The sequence below is a fragment of the Lolium perenne genome, chromosome 4 (genome assembly GCF_019359855.2).
Source record: "Lolium perenne isolate Kyuss_39 chromosome 4, Kyuss_2.0, whole genome shotgun sequence".
In the NCBI taxonomy this organism is placed as follows: Eukaryota; Viridiplantae; Streptophyta; class Magnoliopsida; order Poales; family Poaceae; genus Lolium; species Lolium perenne.
Genome location: NC_067247.2, coordinates 242,001,915 through 242,026,524, shown reverse-complemented (window position 1 = coordinate 242,026,524; position 24,610 = coordinate 242,001,915). Strand labels below are relative to the sequence as shown.

The 24,610-nt window shown below is 44.5% G+C and overlaps 1 protein-coding gene and 1 long non-coding RNA gene across 2 annotated transcripts; both read left to right on the top strand.

The window, feature by feature from the left end:
* The first annotated feature begins 2,254 nt into the window (after positions 1–2,254).
* Positions 2,255–2,658, top strand: LOC139838964 (uncharacterized). Its single transcript, XR_011756757.1, has 3 exons — positions 2,255–2,342; positions 2,452–2,524; positions 2,610–2,658. It is a non-coding gene; the product is annotated as an uncharacterized lncRNA (long non-coding RNA).
* Positions 2,659–13,271: 10,613 nt separating this feature from the next.
* On the top strand, positions 13,272–15,957 carry LOC127328514 (serine carboxypeptidase-like 51). Its single transcript, XM_051355108.1, has 11 exons — positions 13,272–13,407; positions 13,511–13,605; positions 13,692–13,799; positions 13,915–14,202; positions 14,281–14,348; positions 14,432–14,537; positions 14,669–14,935; positions 15,061–15,111; positions 15,332–15,384; positions 15,461–15,593; positions 15,687–15,957. The coding sequence occupies exons 1-11, from the start codon at positions 13,272–13,274 to the stop codon at positions 15,753–15,755; spliced, it is 1,374 nt and encodes a 457-aa protein (XP_051211068.1). The 3' UTR covers positions 15,756–15,957.
* The last annotated feature ends 8,653 nt before the right edge of the window (positions 15,958–24,610 follow it).

Below are 24,610 nucleotides of genomic sequence, written 5' to 3'. Positions count from 1 at the left end.
CCAAGATCTGGGGGACAGGAGTCTCTGTTCCGGCACGCTGCCGGAGCGGGGAAGTGCCCCCGGAAGGCTTCTCCATCGACACCGCTGCCATCTCAACCGCCATCTTCATCACCGCTGCTGCTCCCATGAGGAGGGAGTAGTTCTCCATCGAGGCTCGGGGCTGTACCGGTAGCTATGTGGTTCATCTCTCTCCTATGTGCTTCAATACAATAATCTCATGAGCTGCTTTACATGATTGAGATTCATATGATGATGCTTGTAATCTAGATGTCATTATGCTAGTCAAGTGAGTTTTACTTATGTGATCTCCGGAGACTCCTTGTCCCACGTGTGTAAAGGTGATAGTGTGTGCACCGTGTGGGTCTCTTAGGCTATATTTCACAGAATACTTATTCACTGATGAATGGCATAGTGAGGTGCTTATTTATATCTCTTTATGATTGCAATGTATTTGTATCACAATTTATCTATGTGCTACTCTAGCAATGTTATTAAAGTAGTTTTATTCCTCCTGCACGATGTAATGGTGACAGTGTGTGCATCCGTGTTAGTACTTGGTTTATGCTATGATTATGATCTCTTGTAGATTATGAAGTTAACTATTGCTATGATAGTATTGATGTGTACTATTCCTCCTACATATGCATGAAGGTGACAGTGTGCATGCTATGTTAGTACTTGGTTTAGTCTTTTGATCTATCTTACACTATAAGGTTACTAAAATATGAACATTAATTGTGGAGCTTGTTAACTCCGGCATTGAGGGTTCGTGTAATCCTACGCAATGTGTTCATCATCCAACAAGAGTGTAGAGTATGCATTTATCTATTCTGTTATGTGATCAATGTTGAGAGTGTCCACTAGTGAAAGTCTAATCCCTAGGCCTTGTTCCTAAATACTGCTGCGTTACTACTGCTTGTTTACTGTTTCACTGTGTTACTATTGCTGCAATACTACCACCATCAACTACACGCCAGCAAGCTATTTTCTGGCACCGTTGCTACTGCTCATATATATTCATACCACCTGTATTTCACTATCTCTTCGCCGAACTAGTGCACCTATTAGGTGTGTTGGGGACACAAGAGACTTCTTGCTTTGTGGTTGCAGGGTTGCATGAGAGGGATATCTTTGACCTCTTCCTTCCTGAGTTCGATAAACCTTGGGTGATCCACTTAAGGGAAAACTTGCTGCTGTTCTACAAACCTCTGCTCTTGGAGGCCCAACACTGTCTACAGGAAAAGGAGGGGGAAGTAGACATCAAGCTATTTTCTGGCGCCGTTGCCGGGGACCAGAAAGCTACACAACAGGGATTTCCTCCCTCGTCAACCACGCGCCAGTCCTGGACAGCATCAGCTCGCATCCACGAGTTACAAAATACTCGCGGCAAAGAATTATCGGGTATCCAAATCACTGCATACTTTCTTAGGACTAGAGTGCAGCCACTTCAAGCTCGCAAGTATCCTCTCTGGAAATATGCTGGCGAGAAGGATGAAGATCGGCTGTCGGTGGATTTGGAGGTCAAAGACTTGGAAAAGCTTGTCCGAAAAATCTCGTCTCTCAGCAAAAAAGATCCTGTCCCTGCTTCTTGTCGTGTAAAACCATTCAGCGCCTCCAATCCACTCCCCAAGGTAATCTTTGTCTATTGTCTTGTTGTTGCTTTGCTATCTTTTTTCTAACTTCTTTTCTGACGTCTCTCCCTGTTTTATTTTGCACAGAATCATCCAAACCTTGTCTCGCTTCCTCCTCTTCCTGAAGGTGGAGAAGTCGAAGAAAGGGCCATTGTCACTGATGACAATCAAGAAGCTCCGTCTTTTGTGAATGAACCCGTGGATTCTCGAAAATCTGCGGGATCTTCCGAAGGCACTGCGTCGGCACTATCTTCTCCTCCCGCTATTTCTCCAAAAGGCAAAAGGAAAAGGAATGACGTGGAAGATTCCGGCACCTCCAAAGCCGAAGAAGTTGATCCTTCACATCAGAAGGCAACTTATGATCCTTATCTTGAATCCCTCGTCTGCTCGTAAGTCATTTTTATTTCTCCTTATTTCTGTACTCGAAATTTTTGTCTTATCTTGCTTTTTATGCTGTCGATTTTTAATCACAGCGATGATGAGGAAGAAGTACCAACTTTTGACGTGGCTCCTCGGACGATCACGTCACATACTTTACTTGTCTCGTATACGCTAGTTGAAGGAGAAGAATCCTCGCCTCCTCAACAAAACGTCGTCACCACTACTCCGCCATTAAGCCCCCTTGCTCCTTCACCAAAAAGGACAAGGATTGAAACGATCATTGAGCCTGCCCCTCAATTGGGTAGCTCTTCTACTCCGCTCTTGGATGATGTAAGTTTTTTAATTTTCTTGCCAATATCTATATTTCCTCTATTTGCTTTTTTACGCCTTCATTCTTTTTCCATACCGATGTTTCTCTTTCTTTGTTCTTCTTTGACAGCCCATGATCAAAGAGCTTATTCGCATCGGATCCCAATTCATTGGGTACCGTGAGTATGCCAGCAGAACTGAAGGTAATAACTTTTTTGTTGTCGTTGTTTCTGACTTCTTGCTCCTGTTTTTTGTCGCAATTTTGACCTTTCTTTTTTATTTCGACAGAGAAACTTGCAGAGGCCAACAAGCTTGCCGACACTCTTGCTCAAAAACTAGAGCAAAGTGAAGCGGCCCGCAAAAAAGCCGAACTTGTTGCTAGCGAGGCCAAAGCATAGGCTAATGAAGCCAAGGCAAAAGCTGCTAGTGTCGAGGAACTGCAGAAGAGACTTGCAGATGCTGAAACTGCTTTAAACGAACACAAAGCCGCCCAGGCTACTCGTGAACAGGGGATCCTCAAACGCCTGAAATCGCAAAATCGGCGCTTTCAAGGTAATGTTATCGATCCCTTCTATTTTTTATAGGACCTGCTTTTTTCTTGCTTTTGACCAACGTTTATTTCCTGTTGCAGGCCAAACGAACCAAGAGTTTGATCTGGAGAATCCCGACAATGATCCTCTCCTGGACACACTTTCTTATTTGGAGCTTCACGGATCCGAAATTCGTGAAGGCGTGGTGAATGCTGACGCAGGATTGTCAAAGCTATTCCCCTACTTCTTCCCGAAGAAAGAGGAGCCCAAGACTTTCCTTGCCCTTGCCCAGAGCTTCAATCCATCAGAGGACCTTGGGCTGAAAATGCGCCAGGAGAACATGAAGATTGCTGTCGAGAGCATTGTTGCCTTGGTCGCTGACAGCCAACAAACTGTTGACTGGATGAAGGTTGGCGACACCGAGCAGATAGAGCAAGCAAAATGGCGGTCTTTGATCAAGGCAGCCAAGCCCAATACGAAGAAAATTCTGGCCTATCTCGGGATCAAGCCATCTTCAACTCCTAGCTCATCGAGGCCGGAGGTCTAGTTGCATGCCTCTTTTTTTCTTTGCTTTCTCTCTCTCTTTTGTCCTTGTCGCCAATTTAGCTGTGGCGACAATTATCCTGGTAGTCCTTTTGGAGAACTTCATTTGTAATGTGTATGTAATTTTTTCTAGAAATCAATGAAATTCCTTCTGGCACTATCATTGATCCTGTCGCTTTCTTTTCTAGTTAATATTTGATAACTATTCGACCAATCCTTGCTCTGCCGATGCTTCACCTGCTTCTTCCTTCTCGAAGAAAATACTAGTCGATGATAATCCCCTCGAAGGTTCTTCAAGCAAACATTTGCCGGAAGAGTTGCAAGAACTTCGACAACAACTTCAATCCATGAAGAAACAGACTCTGGCAATGATGGAACAATCTCGAAAAGCATCTGAAGGAGAGAAAATTGCTCTTCAACAGGCAAAGGAGGCCATCGCTGCGAAGGATGCTGCTATTGCTGAGGCTGCTGAAACTTCTTCTCGCGAGAATTATATGCTTCAGCTAATGACTGACGCTAGTTTGGATATGACAGGTATGTTTCCTGCTCATGACCGTGTTGGATGTTGTTCTTTTTTATTCGTTCCTTGATATTTTGTTTTATTGTGCCGAGGCTCTTTTCTGATATCTTTGCTGCCGAAGACCAACGTGTTGAAGCTCGAACCGCTGTTTTGCTAAGACTGGCTGCGCAACATGGATCTAACTTTTGGGTTACTCCTGAGCGTACTCGCCAAATCGTTAGATTTCAAGATCGCGTGGCTCAGGTTCGTGACTTCCTTGACTTCTGTACGAAAACTTTATTCTTAGTTTATGGGACCATGTTCCCTCGGAATAAGATGCCAGAAACCCTTCCAGCTTTAATGGAAAAATTTCGAGATGCTCCTCGAATCCATGGTTTTGTGCGAGCTCAACTTTCTGCTGGCGCTAGATTTGCCATGATGATGATAATGATTTGTCATCCAAAATTGCCCATAGACCAAATTGTTCCTACTTGCCTGGCAAAAATGGCAAAGAAAAAGAGAAATATGGGCAAGATTGATGATTTGGTTACTCCTGTTGCCGAAGATATGATGGATGAGCTTCTTTGGATGGATTCTGAATTCTTCGTGAAGGGAAGCTATGCTGAGCATAGTACTCGTCCTTCTACTGAGCGAATAACCATAGACCATGTGCTAGGTTTCCCTTGAATACTTTTTCTTCTCCTTGCTGTATTTCCATCATTGATACATTCTTGTGTATTTGTAAACACAATCTATATTGTAAGGCTGTTTAACTCTGTATGTTTCCTATTTCAAACCACCGAGCCCCCGAGCTTTTGGCTGGAGTTTATATTGTTTTGAAGATTTTCCCTTCTGTTGTAATAAGATATCTTTGTTGCGAAGTTCTATATTTTTTGTTGCGAGGTTCTTGGACCAAAGCAATAAGATTTTTGACGTGTACACTATATTTATAATTGTTAGCTTCCAATTTTTATATTTGGCGAGGTATTTAGTATACCAAGGCGAAATATTTTGGTAAGTCTAGTTTGTCTATATTGTACGTATTTTGAGACCTGAAGGCGTTGAGCCCCCGAGCGTGTCGAAGAATAAGAAATATATCTCCACTATCTTTATTATATTGCAGCACCGCGAGCCCGCCTCATTAAAAACCTTTCCGGCCCCACTCGGTGCCCCGAAAAGGAAAAGAGTGCGTCTGAAAACTCGCGGGCGTTTCAGTACATTATATTTTTACAGAGAAGGACTATATTTTGACTCTAAGCGTAGAACCGCCTGAGCTGTGCTACGTTCCAGGGGTTTTTCTCAGGAGCCCCCGTCTTCTTGTCCTTGATCCTGTATGCTCCTCCGTCGATGACTTCCGTGATGACGTAAGGGCCTAGCCATGGTGATTCGAGCTTCTCAGTACTTTTTTGATTTAACCGCAAGATCAAATCCCCGACCTGAAAGGACCTTGGCCTTAACCGTCCACTGTGGTAGTTTTTGAGGTCTTGCTGGTATTTGGTGACTCGTGAAAGTACTTCATCTCGAGCTTCGTCGAGTGCATCCATATCATCCTCCCGGGCTTTTTGTGATGTTTCTTCGTCATACTCTGTTACCCTTGGAGAATCATGCTCTATTTCAATTGGTAGTACTGCTTCGGCTCCGTGGACGAGAAAAAACGGAGTTTCTTGTGTCGCCGTATTTGGTGTGGTTCGGATGCTCCACAGAACACTTGGCAATTCCTCTGGCCAAGTATGTCGAGCTTTTTCAAGCGGTCCTAGCAGGCGCTTTTTGAGGCCGTTGCAGATGATACCATTGGCTTTCTCGACTTGTCCGTTAGTTTGCGGGTGCCCAACTGACGCAAAGTGCAATTTAATGCCTACTTCTGCGCAGTATTCCTTGAATTCCTTGGATGTGAAGTTTGAACCATTATCTGTAACAATGCTATGAGGCACCCCAAACCGAAAAACGAGGCCTTTCACAAACTTTATTGCCGACGCTGCATCTGGTGAATTTATTGGCTTCGCTTCTACCCACTTGGTGAATTTGTCGACAGCGACCAGTAAGTACTCATACCCTCCAGGCGAAGCTTTGTGCAACTTGCCCACCATATCGAGTCCCCATTGGGCAAAGGGCCATGACAATGGTATTGGTGTTAGTTACGCATTTGGAGAGTGAGGTTTTGCGGCAAACCTTTGACACGCGTCGCAGGTTCGTACTATTTCCTTGGCATCCTCAATTGCTGTCAACCAATAGAATCCTGCCCGAAAAACCTTGGCTGCAATAGCTCGACTACTTGCGTGGTGGCCACATATTCCTTCATGTACATCCTTCAGAATTATTCTTCCTTCTTCGGGTGTGACACACCTTTGCAGGACGCCTGAAATACTTCGCTTGTATAATTCCCCTTTGATCACTGTGAAAGCTTTGGATCGTCGAATAACTCGCCTTGCCTCAACTGGATCGTTGGGTATTTCTTTCCTGAGGATATACGATATATATGCTTGCATCCAAGGAATTTCTATCATCATCACAAGCTCTTGGTCCTCTTCATCCTCCGTGGTTTCTTTGAGGGGCGCCGAAGTTTTCTCTTCCTTTGCTTTTTTCTGCACCTTTTTCGGCTTCGTGGATCTCTCCGCTATTTCTTCCCAAAATACTCCTGGCGGGATTAGGAGGCACTGCGACCTGATGTTTGCGAGAACGTCGGCTTCATCATTGCTCAATCTACTGATGTGATTTACCTCACATCCATCAAACAGCTTTTCGAGCTCATTGTACACCTCCTTGTATGCCATCATGCTATCATTGACTGCATCACATTGGTTCATAACTTGCTGAGCCACCAATTGTGAGTCGCCAAAGATTTTTAGTCGAGTTGCACCACAAGCTTTCGCCATCTTCATCCCGTGTATGAGGGCTTCATATTCTGCTTCATTGTTGGATGCGTTAGGGAACGTCATCCGAAGGACGTATTTCAACTTGTCGCCTTCAGGTGATATAAGTACTACTCCTGCGCCAGCTCCTTCTATTCTCTTGGACCCATCGAAGTTCATGGTCCAAGTTCTCGACAAATCTGGGGGTCCCGTGTTTTGTAGCTCCATCCACTCTGCAATGAAATCTGGCAGAACTTGCGACTTGATTGCCTTTCTTTTTTCATACGTGATGTCCCGAGGGGAAAGTTCTATTCCCCAAAGGGAGACACGCCCTGTAGCTTCTGGATTGTTCAGTATATTTGAAAGAGGTGCTTCGTTGACTACTATTATCGGGTGTGCCGAAAAATAGTGGCGCAACTTCCTTGCCATTGCAATTACTCCATATGCTAGTTTCTGGTACTGCGGGTACCGCTGTTTGGAAGGCGATAAAACTTCACTGATGAAATATACTGGCCTTTGCACTCCATGGAGTTTTCCTTCTTCTTCTCTTTCAACAACTAGCACCGTGCTAACCACTTGGGGCGTGGCTGCAATATACAGCAGGAGAGGTTCCTTTTCCTTCGGCGCCACCAAGATTGGTGGTGTCGAGATTGTGCGCTTCAAATCCTCGAAAGATCTGTCGGCCTCTTCGTTCCACTGGAATTTTTCTCCTTGCTTTATCAGAGCGTAAAATGGTAACGCTTTTTCTCCCAACCTGGCGACGAATCTGCTCAAAGCTGCGACTACTTGATTAGCTGTTGTATTTCTTTCAACTTTGTTGGCTTCCTCATTGTTACGATAGCTTGTATTTTGTCGGGATTTGCTTCAATTCCTCTTGCTGAAACTAGAAACCCCAGAAGTTCTCCTGCTGGAACGCCAAAAGAACACTTCGTCGGATTCAGCTTGAGGCAGAACTTGTCGAGGTTGTCAAAGGTTTCCTTGAGATCCTCGATCAGCGTTGCCCCCTTTTTTGACGTTATGACAACATCGTCGATGTATACTTGCACGTTTTTCCCAATCTGTGTCACCAAACACTTCTGCATCATCCTCTGATATGTTGCTCCCGCGTTTTTTAGACCAAAGGGCATTGTTCTGTAGCAAAACACACCGTAAGGTGTTATGAACGCTGTTTTGGCCTCATCGTCTTCTTTTAGTCTGATCTAGTTATAACCAGAGTATGCATCCAAGAAGGAAAGACGTTCACACCCTGCCGTGGAGTCGATGATTTGATCGATCCTTGGGAGGGGAAAGTGATCCTTAGGACAATGTTTATTGAGACACGTAAAGTCGACGCACATGCGAAGGACTGTCGTGTGTTTCTTCGGCACCATCACTGGGTTAGCTACCCATGTGGCTTCTGTAGATATCTCTTTGATAAAACCAGCATCCTTAAGTCGATCTATTTCTGATAGCATAGCTTTGCGGTTTGGTTCCGAAAAACGCCGCAAGGGTTGTTTGATTGGTCTCGCGAGAGGATCCAAGTTGAGGTGGTGCTCGGCAAGTTCCCTGGGTACTCCTGGCATGTCAGCTGGACACCATGCGAAGATTTTTCAGTGCTCATGGAGGAACTTGACGAGCGCGCTTTCCTATGCGAGATCCATATTTGTTGCAATGGACGTCGTCTTTTTCGGGTCTGTCGGGTGAATCTATACCTCCTTAGAATTTTTCTCGGTATTGAAAGTTGATTCTTTATTTGGCCTTCCAACGTCTGGCAGCACGTCGTAGTCAGTCATACTCCTTGAAGCCAAATACTCAGCTTGCATCCCGAAAGTTTCTGATATCCGATGAAAATCCTTATCGCACTTATCGGCTAAGGCGAAGCTTCCTTTGACTGTGATTGGTCCCTTCGGTCCAGGCATCCTCCACAACAGGTATGTATAGTGTGGCACCGCCATAAATCTAGCATATGCTGGTCGTCCCAACAGAGCGTGGTACTGCGACGGAAAATCCACAACTTCAAATTCCAGCCTCTCGATTCTATAATTCTCTCGGGTTCCAAACTGAACGTCGAGATTGATCTTCCCCAATGGATAATTTGGTTTCTCCGGTGTGATACCATGGAACCTCGTGTCTGTTGGCTTCAAGTTTGCTAGGGATATGTTCATCTTCCTCAATGTATATGCATACATAAGGTTTAAGCTGCTGCCGCCATCTATGAACACTCGAGAGACATCAAATCCCGCAATAACTGCTGGTAAGATAAGTGCTGACTGTCCTGGTCGAGGAACTTGCTGCGGATGATCTGCTATGGTGAAGCCAATATCTTGCCCTGACCAATTAAGATACTCGACTGTTGGTGGAGGCATTTTTTCTGCCATGAACACCTGTCGTGAGATTACTTTCTGAGCTCTATTGGATGGCCTTCCCTTCTGAATCATCGACACCGCTCCGTTGGAGTTAGGGTCAATGTAAGGTGGTGGTGGAGGTGCTGCCGCTATTCTGAGCTGATGTCGATTGTCTTCTGTTATCGCGGGGGGAGGTGGCAAGTGAATCTCGCTCCTGGGTTCTCGAGGATTTCTCTGTGCTGCCCGAGCGTTAGCGTGCTCCGCCCACCTTAACATTGTCTGGAAATTGCGACAATCTTTCTGCAGGTGTCCTGACTGTCTTTTTCCGTTGCTGTCGAGGAAAAAGTGCATCTGACACGGCCCATTCATCATCTCTTCGGGAGACACAAAAGGCCTAGGCCCGCTATTTTGCCTATTGTTTCGAGAATCGTCTCTATTATCGCCTCGCTGCTCATTGCTTCTCTGATAATCATCTCTGTTGTTTCCTCCTGTGTTTGCCCGAAAACCTGCCGAAATTTGTCCTGGAGCATCATAGTTCGGGTACTGCCGAGGAAATCGTCGCCTCGGTTGATAATTTCGACCACGGTCCTCCTCTGGCGACCTGTGCCGTTTGTTGTGGACAACATCTTCTCCATCTGCCCGTCTGTTTGCTATTTCCATTAACGCGGATACTGTCTTTGGGTTGGTCCTTCCCAAGTGCTCGACAAAATCTCCACGCCTGATTCCTGCGACAAACGCATCTATCGCTCTCTCATCAGATATATTTTCTGCCGAGTTTTTGATGATGTTCCACCTTTGGATATATTTTCTCATTGGCTCGTCCGGCTTTTGTCGACATGCTCTCAACTCCTCCAACGACGCAGGTTTTTTGCATGTGGACCGGAAGTTCTTGACGAAAACGTCCTCGAAGTTTTCCCAGCTGTCGATAGATCCTGGAGGAAGTTTCTTTATCCAAGATCGTGCGGCTCCACTTAAATGCACCTGGATGCTTTGCATAGCTGTTGCCCTGGTTCCTCCTGTGAGCTTCACCGTCTCAAGATAATCAACTAGCCAGTCTTCTGGATCTTGAAGGCCGTCGAATTTCTTGAAGTTGTCAGGTAACTTGAATCCTGAAGGGACTCGAGTTTTTCGGACTCTCCTCGTGAAGCACGGCAAGCCACACATGTCCTCGTCGTTAAGCTCTGGGGATTGCCGATGTTCCCTTCTGCTTTGCCGCGCTCTGTCGACCCTTGCTTGTGCTGCCGTGTCTCTTGCTCCACTTGGTCCTTCAGGGGCTGCCGCTGCTGCTGCTGCAGGTCGTGGACTATTTTGCCTTGCCGCTCCTTCGGGAGGCGTTGATACAAACGTTGTCCCCATAGCTCCAACTCCTGCTATCGCCATGTTGTACAATGTTTCCCTTGGATCTCATGGAGGTGGTTTAGATGCGAGGATAAAAGCATGTGTCGCCATATACCCAGCCTCTGGTGTTTTAGGGAAGATGTTTCCTCTTGTGTCTATTGACATAAAGGACATGTCGAGGTTTTGGACAAGGTGCTCTCTTTCTGCTTCGGGTATGTGTTGTAACCTTGATCTCGCTCTGTTCCGAGCCTCCCTGTGGCTATCACCCGAAGTTCTAGATTGTTGACTCAGATCTGCTCTTCTCCTGCTGGATGCAGAAGCTGCCTCCTTTCTTCTGTTTAACTCAGCTATCTGTTTTTCCAATTCCCTTGCCGCTCGTGCGAGCCTATATTGATATGGTTGTAGTTCCTCTGGCGTGGCTGTAGTAGCCATTGGTTCTGAGCCGTCCATAGCTCTCGCGGCTCTATCCCATGCTGCTTGCGGGAGTTGAACTCTGTGTCGCGGCTGTGGCCCGACGTATTTATTGCCCAAGCCTCGTCGCAGATCGGAGGGATCGACGTATGGATTTCCCAGATCGTCGAAAGCCTCAGATGTTTCTTCTTGATCATTGCTTGGCTCTCCAATGGCATAAATTTGATGATATTTTGTATTCAGATCTATGTTGGGTTTGGTGACACCATCGTTGAGATTGGTGAAGACCTTGCCCACTGTAGTAGATTTGTCGATGAAGTCGTAACTATCGACACTGCTTGAGCCATCGCTTATATATGAGTCCACAGATGACTCAAACGACATGTCGCTGAAGATTTTGGCGAGTTTCTCTCTTGCCCTGATGCTGATGTAGCGCGACGACGAAGTTTCTTCTTCTCCTGATTCGGTTGACGATGTATAGCTTGAAAAATCAGAATCGACCGCCGACGATCCCGACGAAATCGGAATTTCGACACGATACGATCCTTCCTTCTCGACGCGAAAGCGAAACCTTCCGAACGTCATCTCCATAGGCTCCGCCAGATACGCATATGCATCCAAACGGGAGGGTGGGTGAGGAACAAAATCGACAGGACCAGCAGCGATCTGTTTACCTCGATCCATTGCGTTGCTTGCAGTTGATGATGTCGAAGATCTTGAACGTGCCATCGAGATCAGATCCTTACGCCTCTAGTTCCCACAGACGGTGCCAATTGACAAGGTATCAACTTATCAATGCCTATGGATTGTAGGCTAGGGTTTAGTTGGAAGTAGAGGGTAAGTAGATCTCGAAGGTTTCAGCCGAAAAGTACTCGACGATTATGAAAACTAAGGTTTGTGAACAATGATTCGATGATCTCTGCGTCCCTCGACTCCCCCTTATATAGGAGGCGGAGCCGAGGGATTCGTGCCGCACAAGTTACAGAATCCGAGAAGGTTTCTAACTCATCCCGCAAGATTACAAATAAGACTTTCTATTACAACTCTAGCTTTCCTTAATAATATCTTGGGCTTCCGAATCTTCTTATTCTTTGGGTAGTGGGCCTTTAGTAAACCCCGGGTACTATCTTCGGCAGGCCCATTTGGGATGCCTATGTCACCACCCACCATTGGTCAATATATGAAGAATGAACCTTCTAAATTTAAGATATAGGGTTTCACCATTTGTTTCAAAAAGCATCCAATCCCACGAAATTAATTGGACAAAAGAGGGAGAACGGGGGAGATTACCTCTAGGAACAAAGGGGAGTAAAAATCCACGAAGAAATGAAACAGATCTAGAGGGATCTGATGGGAAAATTGAGAGAGAGAGAGAGAGAGAGAGAGAGAGAGAGAGAGAGAGAGAGAGAGAGAGAGAGAGAGAGAGAGAGAAGTGGTCGAGGTCGGGAGGTGAAAGAAAACGAGTAGATTTGTTGGTTAGGACAACCTAACCACGGGTTTGGTAGTTATTTCCCCGAAGGGGCATGGCTCCATCACGGGCAGAGCCAAGCTCTATAGCACGGCTACATGGTCAACGGAGCCAAGCTCACATGAAATGGGACACACTTATGACTACGACCGCCACGTCGGCGTCATCTTGGCACCATTGACTGTGGTTTTATGGTAGCACATCGTCGTTCGGTGGAGAATGGCTCCTGTCTCGTGTGAATTTTTTTCAGGATAGGTTATTTTGTGTGTTCTTTATAGATATAGGTTAGTTTTGCCAAAATTAACTTTTTTGGAGCTTAAATTGTACACGTAAAGATCCTCGAAAGCCTTAAACGCGGTTCATGGTTTTAGCGATAGTCAACGGCTTTCAACTCTTTTGTGGGAAATTAGGTCAATACGCTCTTTAGAGTTACTACCTCCTTCCAAATTAATTGGCTCAGCTTTATCAACATACATAAGTACTAGACAAAATTGAATCAATTAATTTGGGAAACCAAAGGAGTACTTGATTGATTGAATTGAGAGATGGAAATGCCCTGCTTGCCATCGACACTAAAATAGACAAGAGTTTTTTCAAATAAATCTGCTTTGCATTGCCTAGACTAGATCGCGGGCGGCAACTCAAAACAGGATCCGCGTTGGCATTTGGTATAACATTGTTGACGCCGGTACAAGATACAGCTCGGTGAAAAAGGAAGAGAACTCAACTCATCAAACTTTGTCTGCGGCCGCGGCCGCCGAGAGAGGCCACTGGCGTCGCTGCGGCCTAGGAATTGCCGGCATAAGTGTGACCGGCCGGACGGCGTTACTACTGGTGTTGCTGGCCAGCTGCCGTGCGCCTTAGATTTCCCGATGAAACACTTGTTTATACGCAACGTAAAGGATAGGACGGCAATCGCGGCTCCTATTTAGACGCGTAAACGCCTGTTACTGGCTGCACCACAGTATCTGCAAGTGCCAATTTGAAAATGGACACGTACTGCCGTCCTCTAGCTCTGATCTCCCTCCTGATGCTCTCTCTGCTCGGCGCCAGCTCCGCCGCCACGGTCACCACCGGCGCCCCTGACGGCAGTGAGCTCTGGGGATATGTCGAAGTCCGGCCAAGTAATTAACACGCATAAATGCATAATCCCTTGTTTGCTGGCTATGGATCCATCATTTCATCCCCAAGAATTCTGAAGCTCTTTCTCTTTCTTTTGCGCTATAGAGGCAAACCTGTTCTGGTGGTACTACAAGAGCCCCCAGAGGGTGTCGACGCCGTCCAAGCCATGGCCGACCGTCCTCTGGCTGCAAGGAGGCCCAGTATGTGATCCATACATTTCTGTCTCATGCTAGTAAGGGAGAATTTGACACCGGGAAAAAGCTAATCGTATGTTGTGTTGGATCAGGGAGCGTCGGGCGTCGGGATCGGCAACTTCCTGGAGATCGGACCGCTGGACGTCGGGCTGAATCCACGCAACTCGACCTGGCTGCAGAAGGCCGACCTCATCTTTGTGGTCAGTACTCAGTACTCAAGGAATCCCACATTCCTCTCCTCGCTAGCCGTTTCGATGTAGCGCCGGCCAAGTGGTAACGTATTCCTTGTGTTGTGTTGTGTGCATGGCATGGCAGGACAACCCTGTGGGCGTCGGGTACAGCTACGTGGAGGACCCGAGCCTGCTGGTGAAGACCGACTGGGAGGCGGCCGCCGACGCCACCGCGCTCGTCAAGTCGCTCGCCACGCAGGTGCCCGCCCTGCAGCAGGGTAGCCCGCTCTTCCTCGTCGCCGAATCCTACGGTGGCAAGTACGCCGCCACGCTCGGCGTCTCCCTCGCCAGGGCGATCCGCGCCGGCCAGCTCAACCTCACCCTAGGCGGCGTCGCGCTCGGCGATAGCTTCGTCTCGCCCGAGGATTTCACGGTGAGCAGCAAAATCGGCCGTTTCTTGGATCTTCCTAATGCGTGGATAAGAACCTGCTGAAACCAATGAGCGATGCAGCTCTCGTACGCTCCGCTGCTCCTGGAGGTGTCGAGGCTGGACGACAATGCCGGCGACGCCGCCAAAGCGTAAACATTAGTTCTGAATATATGCCTACGTACAAAGAGGTTAGGGAACCTTCCCATCACCAGCCGAATCCTTCTTGTTTCAGGATGGCGGCTACGGCGCAGCAACAGATCGCGGCTGGGCAGTTCTATGAAGCGTGGAGCTCGTGGAATAACTTGCTGCAGTTTATCGACTCCAAGAGTGCCAGCGTCGTAAGTGTTTATAATCACTAGCTACTGTCACAGCTAGCTTTCTGTATCATTCCCCTTCTTCATGACACGTACTGTATATAACTAATTGTACCATGACATTGCATATAGCTAATTGTTACCTCTGCATGCAGGACGTGTACAATTTCTTGCTTGACAGCGGCATGGACCCGGTGTCCACGACTACCTCGGCAGCGGCCAGCAATACCCACCTGACGAAGTACTCAAGATACCTCAGCAACCAGGAGGCCGCTTCTGACCCCAACGCCATCGGCGGTATCATGAACGGAGTAGTCAAGCAGAAGCTCAAGATCATCCCCGGTAACCTCACGTGGCAAGAGCTGTCGTATAGGGTCTATGGCGCGCTGAAGAGCGAAATCATGAAGCCGAGGATCGACGAGGTGAGTGAGCTGTCGGATCAGCGGATGGAATTTGGTGATGTTTTCTTCAAAAATGGCATGAAATCCATGGCGTTGGCCAATTAACGCTCTATATATACCCTAATGCGCTCTTTTGCTCCGCACAGATTGACGAGCTGCTGTCTTACGGCGTGAGTGTGACAGTATACAATGGCCAGGTGATTCGTGCTCTCCAATCCCTTTTTGTTGTCCCCGGCGAATTCTGCTAGTAGTAAAACTTAAATGTTTTTCACCTTATGGGCGTACAATTCTCGCATAATAAAAAGAGAAAGTCCAAGCCAAGTTCGTCAATAGACATCCGTATATGACTTCGATTTTTCATAGTAATCTTTTGACGTGTATATCTATAGTACTAAAAAATATTTAATCCTTGTGAAGCTCGACGTGATCTGCTCAACGAGTGGCGCAGAAGCCTGGGTTCAGAAGCTCAAGTGAGCCTTTTAAATCACTCACGTTTCTTCTCTGAAGTTTGAAATGCCTGACCTTTGACTAAATCATGCATTTCAGATGGGATGGGCTGAAGAACTTCACGAGCCTGCCGAGGCAGCCTCTAAGCTGTGGATCTTCCAAGCTCACCCAGGCATTCGTCAGATCTTACGAGAACCTGCACTTTTACTGGATCCTTGGAGCTGGACACTTTGTAAGTTTCTCAACACCCATCCGTGATTCCGTATGATGGATGCCCTTTTTCTTAATTTGTTCCTTTTCCCCCCTGTGTTGTCTGCGCTTTCAGGTGCCTGCTAACCAGCCATGCATTGCTCTGGACATGATCGGTAGCATCACCCAGTCCCCAGCCACTTAGATGGTACTAGTATATCTTTTGTGATATGCAAGAAATGGAAATGCTGATTCAAACAACCACTACATGGACAATGAGAGGTTACGGAACAATGATCCTAAGGAGCTTGTAAGGCAACGCACATTGATGACAAACAGCATTTGTATCTTAGGAAATTAAAGCCGGTTTTGTTTGATTCTCCTAACTAGTAACCACACTCATTATAAATAAAATCCACCCGCGGGAAAAAAAATTTTTGCGAGGAAATTGAGGTTGTGTGTCATGATAAAAATTTGCCACTTGACTTTGAAATTGTGCCACTTGTGGTATGTCAAAAACATCTGAAAACATTGCAGCCTTTGAGACACACCTATGCAATAAGAAAATTATATGTATCGAACAAAGTTCTATTGGTTGCAACATATTGTCGTGAAAACCATCACTTATGCAACATTGAGGCCAATGCTTGAAACACCGTAGAAGCACACTTGAAATATGAACACAACATTTGCAGTAACACCTAGAGTCATGGCCAAAAACTCACACGAGCTTACGTCATGACAAAACAACATATGCAATATCGTAAATCACTAATGTTCGTTTGTAGAGCACCAACATGGCCACCTGGGGATCGCAAGCGATAAATCCAGCTCGTCGAGCCGTCGGTACCTATCCAGCGACCCTAGACCCATTCCCCTTAGTCTACGTCTCCCCGAGCTCAGTATTCAAAACCTCCATCCTCGAGAAGAGAAGCAAGCATGGCGTTGTTGGTCGTGGCAGGGCTATAGGTGACGACATGAGTTGAGGCCGAATAGGGAGCAGAAGCTTGGCCATTGGTGGGCCGGTAGCCGCGGTGCTACGCTATGTTGCTTCAAACAATGAAAAAAATGACACCTAACGGGAGGAAGCATTTCTATGGATAGGTTGGGCAAAAAAAAAAGGAGTAGCACAATTTTTTTAAACTATAATAGACATAGGGATATAATTCTCATCTAGCCTTTGAACTAACCACACATATAGCAGCCGGTATCACGGGAGACTGAGGGCCTCGTGAGGCCATGCGTTTCTCTGTTCAAATATCTTTGCTCGTGAACCGATCAACTTCATCAAGCTCTCGAGATCTACTATAGATGTCGTTCATAACACTAGTGAACTTGCCTAGATATGTCCCCTTCACACTGTTCACAAACCCCATGCAATCAGAGTCGATTCGTGCCCTTATATGTTAAGGTCCACACCTAAGGCTATGACCTCCTGGCACGCTATTGCTTCAAGGATGGCAGGATTGCTGATTCCATGCACGACCAGTGCCGAGACTCCAAAGGAATCTCGGTTCACCGCTTGACAAACTGCAGCCATTGGTCCCGCTTTACCCATTTTCTTGTGAGCGACGTCAACGTTGATTTTCACAAAACCAGCCAGTGGAGCTATCCACCGCTCATCCGTTGTAGGTATAGGCACAGACAACCTTTACCACCATTCTATTAATAATCATCAACGATACTATAAATAGCTTCAAAAGTTTTTTTTTACAAATAGGTCTTTGTACCATCTAGTGATAATTACAAACACTAGCGAGACGAAAGGCGCTGCCATCCTCGCCCCTCCATCTCCATCACCAGAGCCGGATAATGCTCATCATAGTAGAACTTGTTGTAGTAGAAAGACGGAAATTCATCGCGTTAAGGCCCCAACAATGCACTAGAGCATCAATCATCTATAACAACCCTAAATCGGAAAAATCTAGCCTGAAATCACACTAACGAACATGAAAACTAACTAGATATGTTGCGCACACAGTGACATATGCATCCCCAATGGGCCTGCCAAAGATGGTACCCGGGGTTTTACTGAAGGCCCATGACCCGAAGTTTATGAAGCCCGGAAGCCCAGTTAAGCGATGATTTGGAAAGATAGAGTTGTATTAGGAATAATGACTTGTAACTATTACGGGATGAACTCAAAGAGTCTCTCGAACTTTGTAACTTGTACATCACGAAACCCTCGGCTCCGCCTCCTATATAAGGGGGGGGGGGGGTCGAGGGAGAAAGAGAGGATCGATTCATTGTCAACACAACCCTAGTTTTTAGCAGTCAAGTACTTTTCCGGCTGAACCCTCGAGATCTACTTGCCCTCTACCTCCCTGAAAACCCTAGTCTACAATCCGTAGGCATTGACAAGTCGATACCTTATCAATTGGCGCCGTCTGTGGGAATTAGAGGCGAAAAGGAGCTGATCTCGATGGCACGTTCAACATCGTCGACATCTTCGGTAGCAAGCAACGCGATGGACAGAGGTAAACAGATCGAAACTGATCTAGTCGATTTTGTTCCTCACCCGCCCTCCCGTGTGGATGCATATGCGTATCTGGAGGAGCCTATGGAGATGATGATCGGGAGGTTCCACTTCCGCGTTGGAAAAGAGGGATCGCATCGTCTCGAGATTTCGGTTTCGTCGGGATCGTCGGTGGCCGATTCCGATTTTTCGGAATCATCGTCATCGTTCGAGATGGGTGATACGTCTCCGACGTATCGATAATTTCTTATGTTCCATGCCACATTATTGATGTTATCTACATGTTTTATGCACACTTTATGTCATATTTGTGCATTTTCTGGAACTAACCTATTAACAAGATGTCGAAGTGCCAGTTGCTGTTTTCTGCTGTTTTTGGTTTCAGAAATCCTAGTAACGAAATATTCTCGGAATTGGACGAAATCAACGCCCAGGGTCCTATTTTGCCATGAAGCTTCCAGAAGACCGAAGAGGAGACGAAGTTGGGCCACGAGGGGGCCACACCATAGGGCGGCGCGGCCCAGGCCCTGGCCGCGCCGACCTAGGGTGTGGGGCCCTCGTGCCCCTTCCTGACCTGCCCTTCCGCCTACTTAAAGCCTCCGTTGCGAAACCCCCAGTACCGAGAGCCACGATACGGAAAACCTTAATGAGACGCCGCCGCCGCCGATCCCATCTCGGGGGATCCAGGAGATCGCCTCCGGCACCCTGCCGGAGAGGGGATTCATCTCCCGGAGGACTCTACGCCGCCATGGTCGCCTCCGGAGTGATGTGTGAGTAGTCTACCCCTGGACTATGGGTCCATAGCAGTAGCTAGATGGTTGTCTTCTCCCCATTGTGCTATCATTGTCGGATCTTGTGAGCTGCCTAACATGATCAAGATCATCTATCTGTAATTCTATATGTTGCGTTTGTTGGGATCCGATGAATAGAGAATACTTGTTATGTTGATTATCAAAGTTATATCTATGTGTTGTTTATGATCTTGCATGCTCTCCGTTACTAGTAGATGCTCTGGCCAAGTAGATGCTTGTAACTCCAAGAGGGAGTATTTATGCTCGATAGTGGGTTCATGCCTGCATTGACACTGGGACATGTGAGAAAGTTCTAAGGTTGTGTTGTCTTGTTGCCACTAGGGATAAAACATTGATGCTATGTCTAAGGATGTAGTTGTTGATTACATTACGCACCATACTTAATGCAATTGTCTGTTGCTTTGCAACTTAATACCGGAGGGGTTCGGATGATAACCTCGAAGGTGGACTTTTTAGGCATAGATGCAGTTGGATGGCGGTCTATGTACTTTGTCGTAATGCCCAATTAAATCTCACTATACTCATCATGATATGTATGTGCATGGTCATGCCCTCTTTATTTGTCAATTGCCCAACTGTAATTTGTTCACCCAACATGTTGTTTATCTTATGGGAGAGACACCTCTAGTGAACTATGGACCCCGGTCCAATTCTCTTTACTGAAATACAATCTGCTGCAATACTTGTTCTACTGTTTTCTGCAAACAATCATCTTCCACACAATACGGTTAATCCTTTGTTACAGCAAGCCGGTGAGATTGACAACCTCACTGTTTCGTTGGGGCAAAGTACTTTGGTTGTGTTGTGCAGGTTCCACGTTGGCGCCGGAATCTCTGGTGTTGCGCCGCACTACATCCCGCCGCCATCAACCTTCAACGTGCTTCTTGGCTCCTACTGGTTCGATAACCTTGGTTTCATACTGAGGGAAACTTGCCGCTGTACGCATCACACCTTCCTCTTGGGGTTCCCAACGGACGCGTGTTGAACGCGTATCAAGCAGCTTTTTCTCGGCGCCGTTGCTGGGAGATCAAGACACGCTGCAAGGGGAGTCTCCACTTCTCAATCTCTTTACTTTGTTTTTGTCTTGCTTAGTTTTATTTACTACTTTGTTTGCTGCACTAAATCAAAATACAAAAAAAATTAGTTGCTAGTTTTACTTTATTTACTATCTTGTTTGCTATATCAAAAACACAAAAAATTAGTTACTTGCATTTACTTTATCTAGTTTGCTTTATTTACTGTTGCTAAAATGGCCAACCCTGAAAATACTAAGTTGTGTGACTTCACAACCACAAATAATAATGATTTCTTATGCACACCTATTGCTCCACCTGCTACTACAGCAGAATTCTTTGAAATTAAACACCTTTCTTGAATCTTGTTATGCGAGAGCAATTTTCAGTGTTAGTTACGATGATGCTGCTGCCCATCTTAATAATTTTGTTGAATTATGTGAAATGCAAAAGTATAAGGATGTAGATGGTGATATTATTAAATTAAAATTGTTCCCTTTCTCATTAAGAGGAAGAGCTAAAGATTGGTTGCTATCTCTGCCTAAGAATAGTATTGATTCATGGACTAAATGCAAGGATGCTTTTATTGGTAGATATTATCCCCCTGCTAAAATTATATCTTTGAGGAGTAGCATAATGAATTTTAAACAATTAGATACTGAACATGTTGCTCAAGCTTGGGAAAGAATGAAATCTTTGGTTAAAAATTGCCCAACACATGGACTGACTACTTGGATGATCATCCAAACCTTCTATGCAGGACTAAATTTTTCTTCACGGAATTTATTGGATTCAGCTGCTGGAGGTAACTTTATGTCCATCACTCTTGGTGAAGCAACAAAGCTTCTTGATAATATGATGATCAACTACTCTGAATGGCACACGGAAAGAGCTCCACAAGGTAAGAAGGTAAATTCTGTCGAAGAAACCTCTTCCTTGAGTGATAAGATTGATGCTATTATGTCTATGCTTGTGAATGATAGGACTAATATTGATCCTAATAATGTTCCATTAGCTTCATTGGTTGCACAAGAAGAACATGTTGATGTAAACTTCATTAAAAATAATAATTTCAACAACAATGCTTACCGGAACAATTCTAGTAACAACTATAGGCCATATCCTTATAATAATGGCAACGGCTATGGTAATTCTTATGGGAATTCTTACAACAATAATAGGAGTTCACCCCCTGGACTTGAAGCCATGCTTAAAGAATTTATTAGTACACAAACTGCTTTTAACAAATCTGTTGAAGAAAAGCTTGGGAAAATTGATATACTTGCTTCTAAAGTCGATAGTCTTGCTGCTGATGTTGATCTTTTGAAATCGAAAGTTATGCCTAATGAAAATCATCATAATAAAATTGTTACTACAGCAAATGCCATCCAAGTTAGAATTAATGAGAATATAAGATTAATGGCTGAATTGCGTGCTAGGTGGGATAGAGAAGAAAATGAAAAACTAGCTAAAGAGAAGAATGTAGCTAAAGTTTGGACAATTACCACCACTAGTAATGCTAATGCTACACATGTTGCTGCACCTCCTACTAATACTAATAAAAGAATTGGTGTTAGCAATGTTTCCACTTCTAATGCAAAGCGCGAGAAACCGCACTAAAGCTGCTAAAAGCGTTGAAACACTTTGTGATAAAGCTGCTGAAATTTTTTCCAACATTGGGGATGATGATCCCATTGCTTTAGATTATAATGGTTTCAATTTTGATGATTGCCACATCTCTGAAGTTATAAAGTTCTTACAAAAACTTGCTAAAAGTCCTAATGCTAGTGCTATAAATTTGGCTTTCACGCAACATATTACAAATGCTCTCATAAAAGCTAGAGAAGAGAAACTAGAGCGCGAAGCTTCTATTCCTAGAAAGCTAGAGGATGGTTGGGAGCCCATCATTAAGATGAAGGTTAAAGATTTTGATTGTAATGCTTTATGTGATCTTGGTGCAAGTATTTCTGTTATGCCTAAGAAAATTTATAATATGCTTGACTTGCCACCACTGAAAAATTGTTATTTGGATGTTAATCTTGCTGATCATTCTACAAAGAAACCTTTGGGGAAAGTTGATAATGTTCGCATTACCGTTAACAATAACCTTGTCCCCGTTGATTTTGTTGTCTTGGATATTGAATGCAATGCATCTTGTCCTATTATATTGGGAAGACCTTTTCTTCGAACTGTTGGTGCTATCATTGATATGAAGGAAGGTAATATAAAATATCAATTTCCTCTCAAGAAAGGTATGGAACACTTCCCTAGAAAGAGAATGAAGTTACCTTTTGATTCTATTATGAGAACAAATTATGATGTTGACACTTCGTCTCTTGATAATACTTGATACACACTTTCTGCGCCTAGCTGAAAGGCGTTAAAGAAAAGCGCTTATGGGAGACAACCCATGTTTTTACCTACAGTACTTTGTTTTTATTTTGTGTCTTGGAAGTTGTTTACTACTGTAGCAACCTCTCCTTATCTTAGTTTAGTGTTTTATTGTGCCAAGTAAAGTCTTTGATAGAAAAGTAAGTACTAGATTTGGATTACTGCGCAGAAACAGATTTCTTTGCTGTCACGAATCTGGGTCTACCTCCCTGTAGGTAGCTCAGAAAATTAAGCCAATTTACGTGCATGATCCTCAGATATATACGCAACTTTCATTCAATTTGAGCATTTTCATTTGAGCAAGTCTGGTGGCCTAATAAAATTCATCAATACGAACTGTTCTGTTTTGACAGATTCTGCCTTTTATTTCGCATTGCCTCTTTTGCTATGTTGGATGAATTTCTTTGATCCACTAATGTCCAGTAGCTTTATGCAATGTCCAGAAGTGTTAAGAATGATTGTGTCACCTCTGAATATGTTAATTTTTATTGTCGCTAACCCTCTAATGAGTTGTTCTAAGTTTGGTGTGGAGGAAGTTTTCAAGGATCAAGAGAGGAGTATGATGCAACATGATCAAGAAGAGTGAAAGCTCTAAGCTTGGGGATGCCCCGGTGGTTCACCCCTGCATATTCTAAGAAGACTCAAGCGTCTAAGCTTGGGGATGCCCAAGGCATCCCCTTCTTCATCGACAACATTATCAGGTTCCTCCCCTGAAACTATATTTTTATTCCATCACATCTTATGTGCTTTGCTTGGAGCGTCGGTTTGTTTTTGTTTTTTGTTTTGTTTGAATAAAATGGATCCTAGTTCACTTTATGGGAGAGAGACACGCTCCGCTGTAGCATATGGACAAGTAAGTCCTTAGTTTCTACTCATAGTATTCATGGCGAAGTTTCTTCTTCGTTAAATTGTTATATGGTTGGAATTGGAAAATGATACATGTAGTAATTGCTATAAATGTCTTGGGTAATGTGATACTTGGCAATTGTTGTGCTCATGTTTAAGCTCTTGTATCATATGCTTTGCACCCATTAATGAAGAAATACATAGAGCATGCTAAAATTTGGTTTGCATATTTGGTTTCTCTAAGGTCTAGATAATTTCTAGTATTGAGTTTGAACAACAAGGAAGACGGTGTAGAGTCTTATAATGTTTACAATATGTCTTTTATGTGAGTTTTGCTGCACCGGTTCATCCTTGTGTTTGTTTCAAATAAGCCTTGCTAGCCTAAACCTTGTATCGAGAGGGAATACTTCTCATACATCCAAAATACTTGAGCCAACCACTATGCCATTTGTGTCCACCATACCTACCTACTACATGGTATTTTCCGCCATTCCAAAGTAAATTGCTTGAGTGCTACCTTTAAATTTCCATCATTCACCTTTACAATATATAGCTCATAGGACAAATAGCTTAAAAACTATTGTGGTATTGAATATGTACTTATGCACTTTATCTCTTATTAAGTTGCTTGTTGTGCGATAACCATGTTTTCTGGGGACGCCATCAACTATTCTTTGTTGAATATCATGTGAGTTGCTATGCATGTCCGTCTTGTCTGAAGTAAGAGAGATCTACCACCTTTATGGTTGGAGCATGCATATTGTTAGAGAAGAACATTGGGCCGCTAACTAAAGCCATGATTCATGGTGGAAGTTTCAGTTTTGGACATATATCCTCAATCTCATATGAGAATAATAATTGTTGCCACATGCTTATGCATAAAAGAGGAGTCCATTATCTGTTGTCCATGTTGTCCCGGTATGGATGTCTAAGTTGAGAATAATCAAAAGCGAGAAATCCAAAATGCGAGCTTTCTCCTTAGACCTTTGTACAGGCAGCATGGAGGTACCCCATTGTGACACTTGGTTAAAACATGTGCATTGCAAAGATCCGGTAGTCCAAGCTAATTAGGACAAGGTGCGGGCACTATTAGTATACTATGCATGAGACTTGCAACTTGTAAGATATAATTTACATAACTCATATGCTTTATTACTACCGTTGACAAAATTGTTTCATGTTTTCAAAATCAAAGCTCTAGCACAAATATATCAATCGATGCTTTTCCTCTATGAAGGACCATTCTTTTACTTTTAATGTTGAGTCAGTTCACCTATTTCTCTCCACCTCAAGAAGCAAACACTTGTGTGAACTGTGCATTGATTCCTACATATTTGCATATTGCACTTGTTATATTACTCTATGTTGACAATATCCATGAGATATACATGTTATAAGTTGAAAGCAACCGCTGAAACTTAATCTTCCATTGTGTTGCTTCAATGTCTTTACTTTGAATTATTGCTTTATGAGTTAACTTTTATGCAAGACTTATTGATGTTCGTCTTGAAGTGCTATTCAT